Source organism: Phasianus colchicus, chromosome 25 (genome assembly GCF_987193195.1).
Source record: "Phasianus colchicus chromosome 25, bPhaCol1.hap1.1, whole genome shotgun sequence".
Classification (NCBI taxonomy): Eukaryota; Metazoa; Chordata; class Aves; order Galliformes; family Phasianidae; genus Phasianus; species Phasianus colchicus.
Genome location: NC_143460.1, coordinates 6,038,419 through 6,052,415, shown reverse-complemented (window position 1 = coordinate 6,052,415; position 13,997 = coordinate 6,038,419). Strand labels below are relative to the sequence as shown.

At 40.7% G+C, this 13,997-nt stretch overlaps 1 protein-coding gene across 2 annotated transcripts in view; it reads left to right on the top strand.

Moving 5' to 3' along the window:
- The window catches only part of MAPK14 (mitogen-activated protein kinase 14), a 23,396-nt gene extending 9,490 nt beyond the window's left edge, over positions 1 to 13,906 (top strand). Inside the window, exons 5-12 of one of the 2 annotated variants that reach the window (XM_031608649.2) lie at positions 433 to 462; positions 914 to 961; positions 1,441 to 1,555; positions 2,576 to 2,647; positions 9,756 to 9,835; positions 10,361 to 10,439; positions 10,728 to 10,901; positions 11,551 to 13,906. In XM_031608649.2, the coding sequence (XP_031464509.1) occupies positions 433 to 462; positions 914 to 961; positions 1,441 to 1,555; positions 2,576 to 2,647; positions 9,756 to 9,835; positions 10,361 to 10,439; positions 10,728 to 10,901; positions 11,551 to 11,618 (666 nt within the window). In that variant the 3' untranslated portion in view covers positions 11,619 to 13,906. Of the gene's footprint in view, positions 1 to 432; positions 463 to 913; positions 962 to 1,440; positions 1,556 to 2,575; positions 2,648 to 7,697; positions 7,778 to 9,755; positions 9,836 to 10,360; positions 10,440 to 10,727; positions 10,902 to 11,550 lie in introns of both variants that reach the window. The other variant, XM_031608648.2, reaches the window with a different exon arrangement.
- The last annotated feature ends 91 nt before the right edge of the window (positions 13,907 to 13,997 follow it).

Genomic DNA, 13,997 nt, shown 5'->3' with positions numbered 1-13,997 from the left:
TCATATGACACATAGAGGGGCTTCCTTAATGTTCCGAAGTATTGTAGGATAGCCTGTTATTGTTTTTCCTTTCATACCTCTTTGCGGCTTTGTATCAATAAAGCTATGTATGATTTCAGAAGATATCTATATATGTTCCTGTGGACAAAGTCTGGAAAGTTATGACGTGTGCTGTCCTTTAATCTTCCACATCTGTGTCCTCAGTTTGGTTTTCTTACATTGTTTTACTCCTGGCAGTAGTGCTCCTGGATATTCCTAAGGGGAGACTGAAAGTGAAACACTGATGCTTTGCAAGCTCTGTAGATGCTGTACTTGCTTCCTCCTGCAAACAAGCTGTGGCATTTTTTTTTGTGTTGGGTGGTTGTTTAGTGAGGAAATGAGAAGAAGGCTATTTGAGCTGTTATATGTAATCTTTGTTGTTTTGCCTTACAGTACATCCATTCAGCTGACATAATACACAGAGTAAGTATTTACTCTAGGATTACTTCCTATACTGAACAAATGTCTTTTAAAATTGTAATGCAGAGTCTTACAGTGTAGCCTCTATTGAATCAAGAAGAAATTTTCTGAGAATTATTTCAGTAGAACAGTGAGGTTCGTAATGGTTCTCCTCATCCTTAATTTCTTTTCCTACCTCTGTTTGGTTTGTATCTTTCTGAAATAGGTTCTCTGTTTGTTAAATATTATACCACTACCCTGAGTGCTGTAGATATCTAAACATGCGTTTTTGCTTGTCCTTGACACCTCTGCAGACAGCACAAGATAGATGTGGTTCTGGGACAAAATTATTTTTCTGAATATGGAGAGTTGATTTTTCTACCTGAGTTTACATTTGTATCTACTTTAGACTTTTGCAACAACTTATATACAGCCATTAATGCTGATACTGTTTAATTTTTTTTTTTTTTTTTAGGATTTAAAACCTAGTAACTTAGCTGTAAATGAAGACTGTGAGCTGAAGGTAATACAATCATGACATATGACTAGTTTGACCATGATCTGAGTGAATGCCCTGTGGATCTTCCTTGAAATGAAAGGGACAGAGTGATTTTTTTTCATGAAAATACTTCTATGGACCAAGCTAATTGTGTCTTTCTCAGCCACAAAAGGTTGTGAAGATGCTTACAGAGAATTCATTTTTCTCCTCTGTGTGTTTATGTGTTTGTATGTTTTTTGTTGTTTTTTTTTTTTTTAAATCATCCTGAAAAAAAGTAGTTAATAGATGTGGTTTGAACTTGGTTATTTTCAGAGACCAGATATCTGGGTGTAATTCTGATGGAGTGATGATCTAGCCTTTTAACAAGTCATGAAGTTCAGTTTTGTTGCAGTTGCACCACCTGTCCTCCACTCAGTCCAAGACTTGTAAGCCAGTAAGAGTAAACGTGGTACCACTGCAGTAATAGGTGGATGTCTTTTTTTGTTGTTTTTTTAATTCTGTAGATCCTGGATTTTGGCTTGGCTCGACACACAGATGATGAGATGACTGGGTATGTGGCTACCCGGTGGTACAGGGCTCCTGAGATCATGCTGAACTGGATGCATTACAACCAGACAGGTAATGCATTTTACTAATAAAAGGCTTCTGGGTTCCTGCGTTCCTTGTGGGGAGGTGCAGGGAAGGTTCTGTTCCACTTGATTGTGTAAATTGACAGTTACACTAATTACACTTCAGTGAGGGTGATTAAAAGAAGTAAGACATAGAATTAGTATTAAAACCGCAATCTCATATCTAAGGTATGAATCATTATGGTAGCATTTGCAACGCTTCCTTAAACTTGAACCTTTGGAACTGCAGTCAGCAAAATCTTGTCACTACTTATCCCTTTTCCTAGCACAACAACTTTAAAAGTAAGCGAATAGAATGTATCTAGGTGGGAAAGAAGGTGCCTTTCTAGGAAGCTGCTGGAAATACATTTTAAAAATGCCTGTGATTATGAGATAAAGAAATGATAAAAATGCACAGAAGTGTTTCTTCCTTTCTTCTTATCCGTTTCTTCCTAATTATGTCCTCCTCCAGGTTGAATGGCTTCCCAGCAACGCACCTTTCTTCCCTAGAATGCTTTCAGATCAAGCACAGAAAGGAGAAAAAAAAAAGGGCAAATTTTTTCTAGTGCATGAATGCATATGAGTCCATACAAATAACGTGCTGTTCTGATTTCACACCTTACTGATTTTGTCTTTTCTCTTTTCCTCCTATGTGTATGTGGACCTGTCTTGTCTGTAGTGTAGTAGTTGGTGGTTGTTCAGGCAGAATTTATGTAAGACCAGATTTGTTCCTTAGAGCTGCCTTTAACAAATTTCTTCCTTGATTCTGTAGGTGCGTCTGTAGCTCTTTGGTGTCCAATACATGTTACTTTCTGGAAGGAGAAGTTGCCTGATCTTGTCAATATTGTGTTATTGGGAAAAGTCTTACACAGAGTGGTTGCTGAGCAGTGTCAGTTTCCTTGCAACCTCAGATTGTTTAAACACCACGAGATTATTGAAGCGTAAAGGTGGTTGTAATTGTTGGATAGGGTGATTCTACTGAGACTTTATTTTTCTGCCTTATGATTTTTTTTTATTTTATTTTGTTCAGTTGATATTTGGTCAGTGGGATGCATTATGGCTGAACTGTTGACTGGAAGAACGTTGTTCCCTGGTACAGACCGTATCCTTTACAAGTGACATATTTTCCTGAAATGCAAATTAGAGCTTTTCTCTTCGTCGTACTTTGCAAGGAAACAAGTTTTTGTGTTGTTTGGTTGTTTTCTGTTGTGGTTGTGCTTTTTTTTTTTTAATTTATTTGTTTTTAACTACCTAATGGATTCTTTTACTCACAGTATGATGGAGTTCTCAATTTTGCTGCACGTGGAGTCATCGCAGTGTGTGAGGAGGCAAACCTGTTACCATTTATTGTCTGTTAGCATCACTAGTGTTGATCATTTCTGGGAATGAATTTATTTTAAGTTTATTTAAATCCATCTCTTTTTTTGGATTTGTAGGAAAATAACTGCTTGGAGTAGTCTGTTTGCTGTGAATCCTCTCATGCTTCATGTTTGTAGGAAATGTGAAGCGCCCCTTCTGGCCTCTCTTCTGTATCTTGCTGGTATGCTATGAAAGCAGCAAATTTGCAGACTTTGGTGCCAGGGACCTCATCCCAAGTCACTCTGAAACATTTAGGTTCTACTTCTGTGCTTGCATGTAAACAGACTGTAGCTTTCTTTGATTACATGCTTGTACTGAGTTGAAAACACAAGCATGGAAAAAATCTTCTCAAAATCATTTTCATAGCATCAAAGGGAGCTTGGTGGAACACTGCACATTTCTGAGGGCCGGTCACTTCATTCCACAGGGGATCAGAACTGAGACTTGTTCTACTTAGAACAAACTTACAGACATAACTTACTTCTGTTGGGATTTTTCATTGCCTAAAAGGTGGAGTTTCTTTGTGAAAGACAATGCTATTGCCCACCCTTTATTGAACGTAATTCTTTTAACTACAGATAGTTTATAAATAGCAGAAATTAAAATTATTATTTCTTAATTGAAATAGATTAGATTAAAAGAAAACTGGTGTTGGAAGTGCTGGCCTTCTGTGTACTGTGTCACTTCTAAAAAACATTCAGATTCCAAAACCCTATGGAAGACAGAGCAACTGTTATTCCAGCTTTAACAGTCTCATTTTCCTTTTCAGTATGCTCTGGCTTCATCATTCTTCTCTTTTTATGCCCATCTTCTTATAATCTCTTTCTAAATTTCTTGAACTGTCTGTACTCCCCTGTTTAGTTATCGTCAGTGTGTTTTTCTGTTGTTGAGAATAGAAGCAGAGCTAGCATGGAAGTGGCGAAATAGCATGGAATGAGTTGCCTTATTTCTACCAGCTGACATAGCATGTGTAATTTGATAAAAGCGGGTTTTCTTTGAGAAGAAAAATAACCAAAAATTTCTGCACCAGCCAAGGCTTTTCAGCTACTGACACCATTGCACCCCAGTAACAGTGGCACTTTAAATTTAAAAAAATATTGATACGTGCAAGGAAGCCATTTCCTGGTAGGATTTGTAACATGTAAGAAATGCTTCACAGTGTGTTTTGATGAATTGAGCAAAATTCTCAGGCTTGGCAGATAACTGTTCTGTTCTCCAGCTGGAATAGATAATAATACTCACAATGCAAAATAAAGGAAAATAAGTTCTAAATGACTTGCTTTGTCAGATTAGAATAGTTGGCTGATTTCTGTCTCCCTGAGGATGTGTGCTTACAATTCTTTACATTGAACACTGAACTTCTTTTGTAAATTATAGTAACATTTTTTATTTAAATGCTTTTCCTGTTCTGAATTGGTTTGGTATAAGAAAAAACAGGCTCAATCCTTTCCCATTGCTAGTAAAATTTTGTAGTATTGTAGTTCTTAGAGTTTGTATAATGGTTCCCCACTTCAAGTAATGTGCATGCTGTTTGCTCCCGAGGTTAGAACATCATGGGAGTTGTCTGTGCATGCAACACTTAGAAGATCTGGAAAGGCAACAAGCTATCAGCTTTCTCTGCAGTTCTAATGTCTAAAAGGAATTAGAAGTGACTGAAAATTGACGTTCTTGTTGCTTTCTGGTGCCATGGTATTGGTTTTCTAATCTATATAGCCTCACATTTCCAAAATGAAAGAGAAAATAGACTGAATAGATGGTGTCTTCAGCTTGTCAGGACAACCCTCTTCCTGTTTGAGTGGCTCTGTGTTTGAAATATGGATCCTCTCACCAAGGATGGGGCAGAGGTGATGTGATGTTACTTACAGCCCCTTGGGTGTTTTTGCAAGGCCTGGAGAAGCACCCAGTGCTTGTAACAGGTTTGTTTTCTCTGGTAAGTAAAAAGATGTATTCAGAAGTGATCTTCAACTTGTTTGTGATGGTTATGCCTCTGACAAGCTAACGCCAAATTCAATTTGAAGGATTTGTCTGTAGAGTTTCTGAATGTGGCTGTCATCAACTTAAAGCAATGTTTTAGATATGCTTACAGATAACTCTGCCGTCAATAGAGGCTGAACTTTGCAAAATTATTACAATATTTCTAACTTAACCTTGAATGTAAACTGTCCTTCCTTTTGTGGTCTGTGAATGGAAACATTTGTGTGAAGGATAAATTTCTAATATTGGTAACATCTCAGCAAGGAGGTGTGGGTGGGGAGCAAGCTGTGGGAAGACTAGTGACAAAAAAACAGAGGTATTAAGAATCAGTCCCTGGGGATTTTAATGCCAGGCATAGCTAGAGGCATCTGTTATTAAAAATAAATGTTCCTGATTATTTTTTTTTACAGCTCTTTTGATATGAATAGTTCATACAGATAAATAGGCAAGTGGACCTCAACAATTCAAGTTGTGTTAAAATGGTAATGCACAAATAAAAAAAAATGTTCTGTACCGGCTTAGCCAACTTTATTTTTCTGTATGTTTTAAGTTGACTGTATTTCTTTTAAACTAACTCTGAAGAATATGAATATATATACAGATTTGTTCAGTAGTGTGGGAGCTCCATCATGACCAACTAGTCTGAAATTACATGTTCTTCTGGTGCATCTTGGCTTTACCTGTGCTGGCAGTTATACCAACTTTTGGACATGGCTTTGCCTGGAAAAGCTCTTGTCTTATTCTGCCTGCTGCTGATGGTGGATGGAAGATGGTTTTCTAAGTTTCAGAGTCACTGAGACTTATCACTTTGTGGTTGTACCATGGTGATGGCATTCAGGATTTGCATGCTCTACTTTTCTTCTCCATGCACATGCTTTTTTAATTTGCTTTGTATTTCCTAAGTTTGTTTTCTTGTCTGTAGTTGCTTATAGTCACCAGAATGCTGTAGGCCCTGTAGTTCAGCAGGCTATAGTGGCAGATGCTCAACTAGATGCAGTGCTTTGGTTTTGACATGCCTGTGGCAGTGTGGATTACACATTCTGTGTTTTCTTGTCTATCTGAGAAGATGCTGAAGTGTAATACACAATATCTTCCTATAGCATGCTGTCCTTTGGGAAGAGCCAACAGCAAACTAAGCAACAGTGCTGCTGGCACACCTGATATATTAAACACATTTTAAAGAACTCAAATACAGAAGCCAAGGTAGGAGATGTAACATCGGAGGTGTGTTGGCAGCCCTGTGCTTGCACAACTGCTTCTTGCACAGGAGTCAGTAAAAGCTATTAAGACTGTTCTAAGTGGCACTAAGGAAAAGCCAATTTAAACGAGCTAATTATAGTCTGCTCATTCTCCTGCATTCAGTAGGGATACTGATCTCATTTTAAATGTTGATATTTAGTTGACAATTCAACAGGTGAGTTAAATCCAGATAGATACATTGGATTTACTGTTAGGTTTTTAGTGTTCGAGTAGGTGAAAGTTGGCCAAGCTGTTGGTAATTGGGAAATTAGTTCAGGTGTTCTGACCAAGCACTTCTGCCAGGGACTTTAATATTACGTAAAACTTTAGCTGGAGACTGCTGAAACCTTTATCTCCTAATGTTAAAGTGTTCTCTTCATATACAGTTTGCCATTATCACAGAAACTTTGATCTGGTTAAAAAAAAAACAAGCAAACAAAAACCTTCCCCAGCATTTCTAAAAAACAGTCCCTTGGTAGGGTGCGTTTATGTAAGTAGAACTCCTTCACCATCAGACAATTTTAGAAGCAAACGTGGAGTTCTTCCAGTATGTGAGTTAAAAGCTTTTTGAAGAAGGAGCAGTAACTGTATCTGAAAAATCAAGAAGGCATTGATCCTGCGAACAAATATTGCCCAGTGGGTAGATTGCTCCCACTGAAGATGTATAAAGTGCAATATAAATTTGAGGGCAAACATAAATGTTACAGACAGTCTGGAATCATAGGTAGCATTTGAAGGGCTGCATGGAGATTAATTCAGAGAAAGGGGATGATCCTTGAAATAGTTTTTGAAAGATATCTTTTCTCTGTATTATCTTGAGATTTAGACATATTTTGTATGTCTCGTATTTTCTCATCAAGTATATGTTTTGTCACATATCCTGAATACTAAATTTTCTTGCCTTTCTGAGAGGGCAGCTCAGAATGATGCATGGCCTCGTGGAGGCTCTGCTCTGGATAAACCATTCTTTGCATCTTCAGTGTTATGAGCCAAGAGCCCTTTCCATAGAGGCTTTACTCCTGAGCCCCCTCTGCCCATTGGTGCTGCAGAGCCCACGCTGAGCCGAGGGGCCTGAGGGTGCTGCTCCAGAGCTGTCAGTGCTGGGCAGGGCCCGGTTGCTTACACAGCTTAGGAAGCAAGAAAGTGGCTGACAAAAGGCCTTTGCTTTCTTAATGTTAGTGCCTACCCTTTTCAACCTTCTGCTTCACTTTGTCTGTCACTAACGCGGCCGAATCCTGCTAACTGCTGCTATTGGTGGGGGCTGCAAGGGCAAGTGTGTGAACTGACCTCTGCCGGCGGGGCAGAGCACTTTGAGTCTGCTTCACGATGGGTAGGGATGCCGTGACCAGCACAGTGCATGCAGTGCATTTGTAGTCAAATTGTTCAACCTGTTTGATGCGGACAGAGATGTTATAAGTGGGCACTTATTTTTATTTTTCCAGGAGGAATGAATACAGTTTACTTAAAAAAGCTTTTCAGTTCAGGTCTTGGCAGACACCAACTTTCAGTATTACGAAGCTGATGTTTTGCGCTTTTCATTTTGATTTGTCCCAGCATTTTCCTTTATGGTCCATCATTAGATATTGATCAGTTGAAGCTCATTTTGAGACTCGTTGGAACCCCAGGGCCTGAGCTTTTGAAGAAAATCTCCTCAGAGTCTGTGAGTTGATGCTTTGATTGTAATATCTGCCCTATCGGAAGTCCCAAGTTTGTGTGTTGCCCTCCTGTAGTCCGTCTGTAGTGTGTGTTGGGATCTCTCTTCTGTTGTTTTTCTTTACTTCTGGATGGCTTTGAGTTCATACGCTATTTGTATCTGCTTTTTACTCCTCTTTACTGTGCCTGTGGTATAATTTCTTCATTCCTTATTCTTTTTTTACTGCTTCATAACTTTTTTTTTCAGTTTGTGGGTTTATGCTTCGTGATCCATGGTACGATCAGATGCTGCTGGGGAAGTATTTCTCATGGCAAAGAACTTGAGGCTTCTCTCAGTTGTTACTTCTCCAGATTGCGTACCGAGGATCTTTCTGGTGAGGGAGATGGAACGAGAGCAGTGCGTTATCCTAAACGTGCACAGTCCCTTAAGTAGCATGATTAATTTCTGAAACATTGCTGCAACTGCCTTTGGATTTGTAGTGCAAGACCTGAAGTGCCTTTTAGGTACTTCTGTGTGTGTGGGGTCCCTTTGTCAGGAGAATCACGAACTTCCTTGCTGAAGAGTGACCTCTGTGCTCAGCTGTACTGCCATCTTTATATTATTTCAGTCCTGGGTTGAGAACTTCTGCAAAGACAGACTTAAATGACATTTAGTGTTAAATGTTTCTGAAGGTGATGTGCATAAAAGTTAGAGCAAAGGATGGTGTAACGCCGCAGACTAACAGGGCAGTGAACTTGTTTCCAGGCAGCTGGCAGTGTACTGCAGCAAGCTGCTCACTGCTGTGTCTGCTAAGTGACAGAGGATCAGCGTGGTGGAGAGCAGTAAGATTATTCTGTGCTGCATCTCGTGTTCCTTCTCACATAACACTGACAGTAGATGCCGAGTGTGAGGTTAGCCTGGATGTACATTTCTGTGCAGGTTTGAATGAGTTGGAAAATGTACTGAATGTCACATTAAATTAAAAAAGCACTGGGATATCTCTTGGAAGGATAGAAATGATTAACGCAGGTCTCTGGGTGCCTGCAAACCAGCCTTGGGGACTCTGAGTGGTATCGAGGTATTTTAAGTACAGCAGATTACTGAGAGAGCAGCTTTAAAGGCTGACAAGGTTAAGCAGAAGATTAGCTTGTCTATGTAAGACTGAAGAGTTTTCTTTTAATACTGTGCAATAAAAATTGCTCTTAGCTAGGTTTGAATCATGAGTTTATTAAAAAAAAAAAGTACCATTTCTACTACTATTTTTTCCACTGTACAGAGATAGCAAAACTATTAAGAATTTGAAGGCCTTTAGTGTGTCACTGGAACAAATTCTGTATTTGTTTTTCTGCTGCATTACTTTAGTATCCTCTTACTTTCTTCCATCCTGATCACTGACATCAACTAACTCTTGTTTTATGCAATGCTAATGTTTTGCTAATTTTGCACTTACTGCCTTCTGTCACATCTCCCACGTATCAAAGTGTATTTGAAGCTGTTTAGGAGGTGTCAGTTGTAAGCTGCTTTCACTACACACCACAAGGAACTTAAATACTTTCTCTGCAGGAAGAACAAAACTAGTAACCAGAGTGTAGGATAAATTTTTTATTTTTTTGTTCATTTTCCTGAGGCTTTTTGTAGCTGCAGCAGCCTAGGAAAGTTTTCTGAGGAATGTATTCAGCCAAATGAATGTCTGCTCTGGTGGCTTAGAACTGCTGGGAAATGTGAAAGCAACCTTGTTGTAGTGTAGTGCTGCTTATGGCAGACAGAAATACTTCTTTTCTGTACTGACGCTGTTACCAACTGATCAGTAATCCTACACTGCCTTAAGTGTTCAGTTGTGCATTTGCTAAGCTTTCACAAGTATTTGGGAAAAAAGTTATTAGTGGACTCTGCCTGTTTGGCTTGTGCCTTGTGGTTTGCAGAAGAGATACTTTGTATGCAGCTGTTTTCTGTTTAAAATGGTTTTTGCACTGTTTTTAACAAAGCCCTTGACTAGGCACTTAAGATATTAACCAGCTTCAGCAGATCATGCGTCTGACGGGAACGCCCCCTGCATATCTCATTAACAGGATGCCCAGCCACGAGGTGAGCCCTGAGCAGATGAGGGGGTGGTTTGCAGGGCAGGTCACCACTTGCAGTGTTTGCTGCCTCTGAAAATGATAGGCTTGCATGTGACATGGGTGGGCCATTGACCACCTGTTCTTCAGCAACTTTCTCGTACGAAGTGAAGACTTGAGATTGGACAGTGCATACTCAACCACAGACTCAGAAGAACCTGGATGTGAGTTGGTTTTGCACTGTGTGAAACACATGGTCTACCAGCAGACACCAACTGCACACAGCCTTGTCAGTACTCCAGGACAGGCAGCTCTGCACCTCTTTGCTTCCCAATCTTGCATGAACCTCAAGTAATGTCAGCTCTTGCTCCACTGTCCTGAGTGGCCTTTAGTTGGGAAGGGATAGCAAGGATGGGCTTAGCAAGTATCAGAATAAGTACAGAGGAGGCAAAGCAAGGAGACAGACCATAATGAGCAGTGCTTCAGGATGACTGAAATGTACTGTCTAGGTGGCTGGGTGGTATTATACTTAACAGACTGTCTATTTCCACAGGCGAGAAACTACATTCAATCTTTATCTTACATGCCGAAAATGAACTTTGAAAATGTGTTTATTGGTGCCAATCCATTAGGTAAGGCTTGACTCCTAAATGGGCTCTTCCCAAAGCTGAACTTGGCACGTGCTGGCAGGCCAAGACTTTTCCTAAAGTTGCACCACTTGTTCAGAACAGGGATGCACACATTTTTCAAAGTTGACAAAGTATGTATGGACTGTAAGGTGTGAGGAAAGAGACTGTGGGGAATGGGGTGGCTCCAGAGAAATTAGTTTCCTCGTGTACCTTACACTTTTATAAACTCGCATTTCAGAACTGACTGCTCACTATGTGACATTCTTTCTTTTTGTCTTGGTGATTTTTCAGCTGTGGACTTGCTAGAGAAGATGTTGGTACTGGATACAGACAAACGAATTACTGCAGCAGAAGCGTTGGCTCACGCCTACTTTGCTCAGTATCACGACCCAGATGACGAACCAGTGGCAGACCCCTATGACCAGTCTTTTGAAAGCAGAGAGCTTGAGATTGAGGAATGGAAAAGTGAGTCTGGGGAGCAGGAAAGAGCCAACCTGATTCCTTTGTGGTCTATTCCATGAGTTGCAGTTTAATTAAAGCCATGGTAGTTACAGGCACTAAAGAAGCCCTTTGAAATGGTAGATAACAGCAGGACAAGGAGAAATGGTTTGAAGTTGAGGGAGGGAAGATTTAGGTTGGACGTCAGGGGGAAGTTCTTTACAGAGAGCGGTGAGGTGCTGGAACAGCTGCCCAGAGAGGCTGTAGTGCCCCTCCCATCCCTGGAGGTGTTCAAGGCCAGACTGGATGAGGCCCTGGGCAGCCTGTTTTAGTATTAAATGGGGAGGTTGGTGGCCCTGCATGTGGCAGGGGGGTTGGAAATTCATGATCCTTGAGGTTCTTTCCAACCCTGGCCATTCTGTGATTCTATAAGGAGTGAATCTGTCAACTACTGTGCACATAAGTAGCATAGTCCTTGGTAACTTCTACTGTAAGCATACAAGCACATAGGGTGGCATGGTTGCTTACATGTTTTTCAAATGTATTTACACATTAGTGCTCTGAAAGTATCCTATTGTGCCTGTTAGTCTCTGAGGTGGTTTAGCCATTATTTAAGATTAAGGTTTTTTGCACGAGGGGTCATTAGTACTTAAGTTTCTGACACTTTTCCCACCAGGCCTGACTTACGATGAGGTAATCAGCTTTGTGCCACCGCCGCTTGACCAAGAGGAGATGGAGTCCTGAGAAACTGCTCTCTTCTTTTTGTCCCACTTCACTGTGAGGGGAAGGCCTTTTCATAGGGACTCTCCAACTATCATTCAAGTGCCTCGCCACAACAATATTCTCCTTGGTGGAAGGGTTTTGTGTGTGTTGAATTGGGGAGGGTGGGGGGAGGGAGGAAAGCTGAGTCTATGTAAACATGCTGCATGCTCTCTTGTGTTCTGTGTACAGCCTGGAGCAAGTCTCTGAAGACCTGTTCTGACTGCTCTTTAGTCCTTCCACAGGAAGCTTCAACCAGTTTGTGCTGCTGGGGTGAGGAGGGGAAGGTGACATTCAAAGTTTGGTTACAGTTGTTGCCATTTATCAGTTGTTCTACAACTAACCTCAAAATAAGGAAAGTTGGTTCATAGGCTTAGAGAGCCCTCTGTTTTCTTTGGGAGAGAATGTAGGGTTGAGGGATGTCCTTGTTCCATGCTAGGTGGCTGATTCACATCCAGATCTTCCTGGTACAGGAGAACATACAGGTTTTCTGACAACTGCCTGATTCTTGGAACATGAAAAGATTTTGTATGAAATTGTAAATATGTTTGTGCCTTAAATGAATGGGGAAAGAGAGGGAAGAAAGTCTGGAGTGGAAGCGTCTGCCCTGCTGTTTCTCAGGGTGAAAGCTTCCAGACAGCCAGGCATGAACTCTGTGTGTTCAGGAAATAACTTTCCAAGGCAACAGCCTCTCCTTGGATTGGTATTCCGTATTTTTTTCCCTCTTTTGATCCTCTAGTTGTGCAGTTTCTCAGCATTAGCTCCCAGGAGATGGAGGCTGGAGAAGATTCTTGCTAGCCATGTTTGCATATCTTGTTCCTTAAAAGGTGGGGTGTTCTTGCATGTCATAGCTGTATGCGCATGTAGAGCTGCTTGGTGTTTGTTGTTACATTTGGGGGTGGCACTGGGGCAGTTAAATCATCAGTGAACTGTTCACTGAGTACCTCAGCCAGTGCCACAAAATCACAGCATCCTTCCTCTTGTGCTGCAGCTCAGCGTGAAATATCTGCCAGTGTGGAGACTGACGAGAAAAGGGTAAAACATAAAGCATAGAAATGCACATTTTCCTTTGTTCTGATCTTCTGGCTTGAGGAGAGATTGGGATGGAGGGCTTCTTGTGAAATCAAGTGTAAAAAATGTTCTTTGAAGAAACAACTGTTGCATCTTGTGCCAGAATTTATTTCCTGAATTTTTTTTTCTAAAGATGTTGGAATCCAAAGCAAAGAAATAAGCATGCATAAAAACACAATCTCCCTGTCGCTGTCTATATAGGTATTTATATAATATAAAACTAACATTTACTAGAGGATTTTTTTTTACCCTCACAGATAAGAGCTTCTTGGCTGCTTGTTAGCAGGTTGAGCTCTGCTTGAGGAAATGGGAGGAGGGAGTATGTTTGGATACAACATGACAAAAATACTGATATTTTACAGGACTCTACATGAATTTAATGCCCAGTTAGGTACTGGCAGGAGGGGCTCTTTCTGTGTTTTTTCTGTGCTAGAACTATGCTGTGGATCTCAGGAGCCTGATTGTAGGATTTGGGGAGGAGACTTTTTAGACATTTATCTGTTGCAGGCGTCCTGTACACGCAACATAGCAGCTGTGTATGTGAGAAGGGCTTTTGCAGTATTTTGCATTCTTGTTACCTATGGGATGGAGAGGAACTGTTTGTAGTATTTTTACCACGTGTCTGAAGAGGTGGCACAAAGGGATGGGACACAAAAGATGAAGCCATCGATTCTTGCTAGGCTACTTTCCAGTGATCTCTTCAGGTCAAATGTTTTACAAAGTCTGGGGTGAGACGAACAGGGAGTTTGTGCTCTGTGATAACGCTCTCTTCAGACCAACAAAATAGAGATAAAACCTCCCTGCTGGACAAGCAGTCCGGGTATTCAAATGAAAAAAGTGTAGATAGACTCTGTAAACCTACAGCAAGATTATTTTTATCAGCCATTTTATGTGTAGATGCTACAGTGTGATTCCATGCAGAAATACTGCTAAAGATTTTTAAAAATATAGACATTGTGTGTATGTGTGCGTCTGTGCGTGTGTGCGAGTGGGAAGGCTTCATTCACAGCCCTGCTCTGAGGGAGCTGCGTGGCACTCCTGCGTGCAGTGCAGTCTGTTGGGCCGCCTGCAGTCTGAACAGGAGGATGCACTTCAAAGAAGAGATCTGCTATTTTGTTTCTATCCATGAGTTTTGTTGTATTTGGTTATGCTGGATAAGATGTCACAATACCACTGGTTAAAAATAAAACCTATTTTTCAGATTTACTGTGCTGATGGTTCTTCTAACCCCTTGTGCTAAGCAACCGGTTTTGGTGTGAGATGAATTCCTCCTCGTTATACAGAAAATCCTGC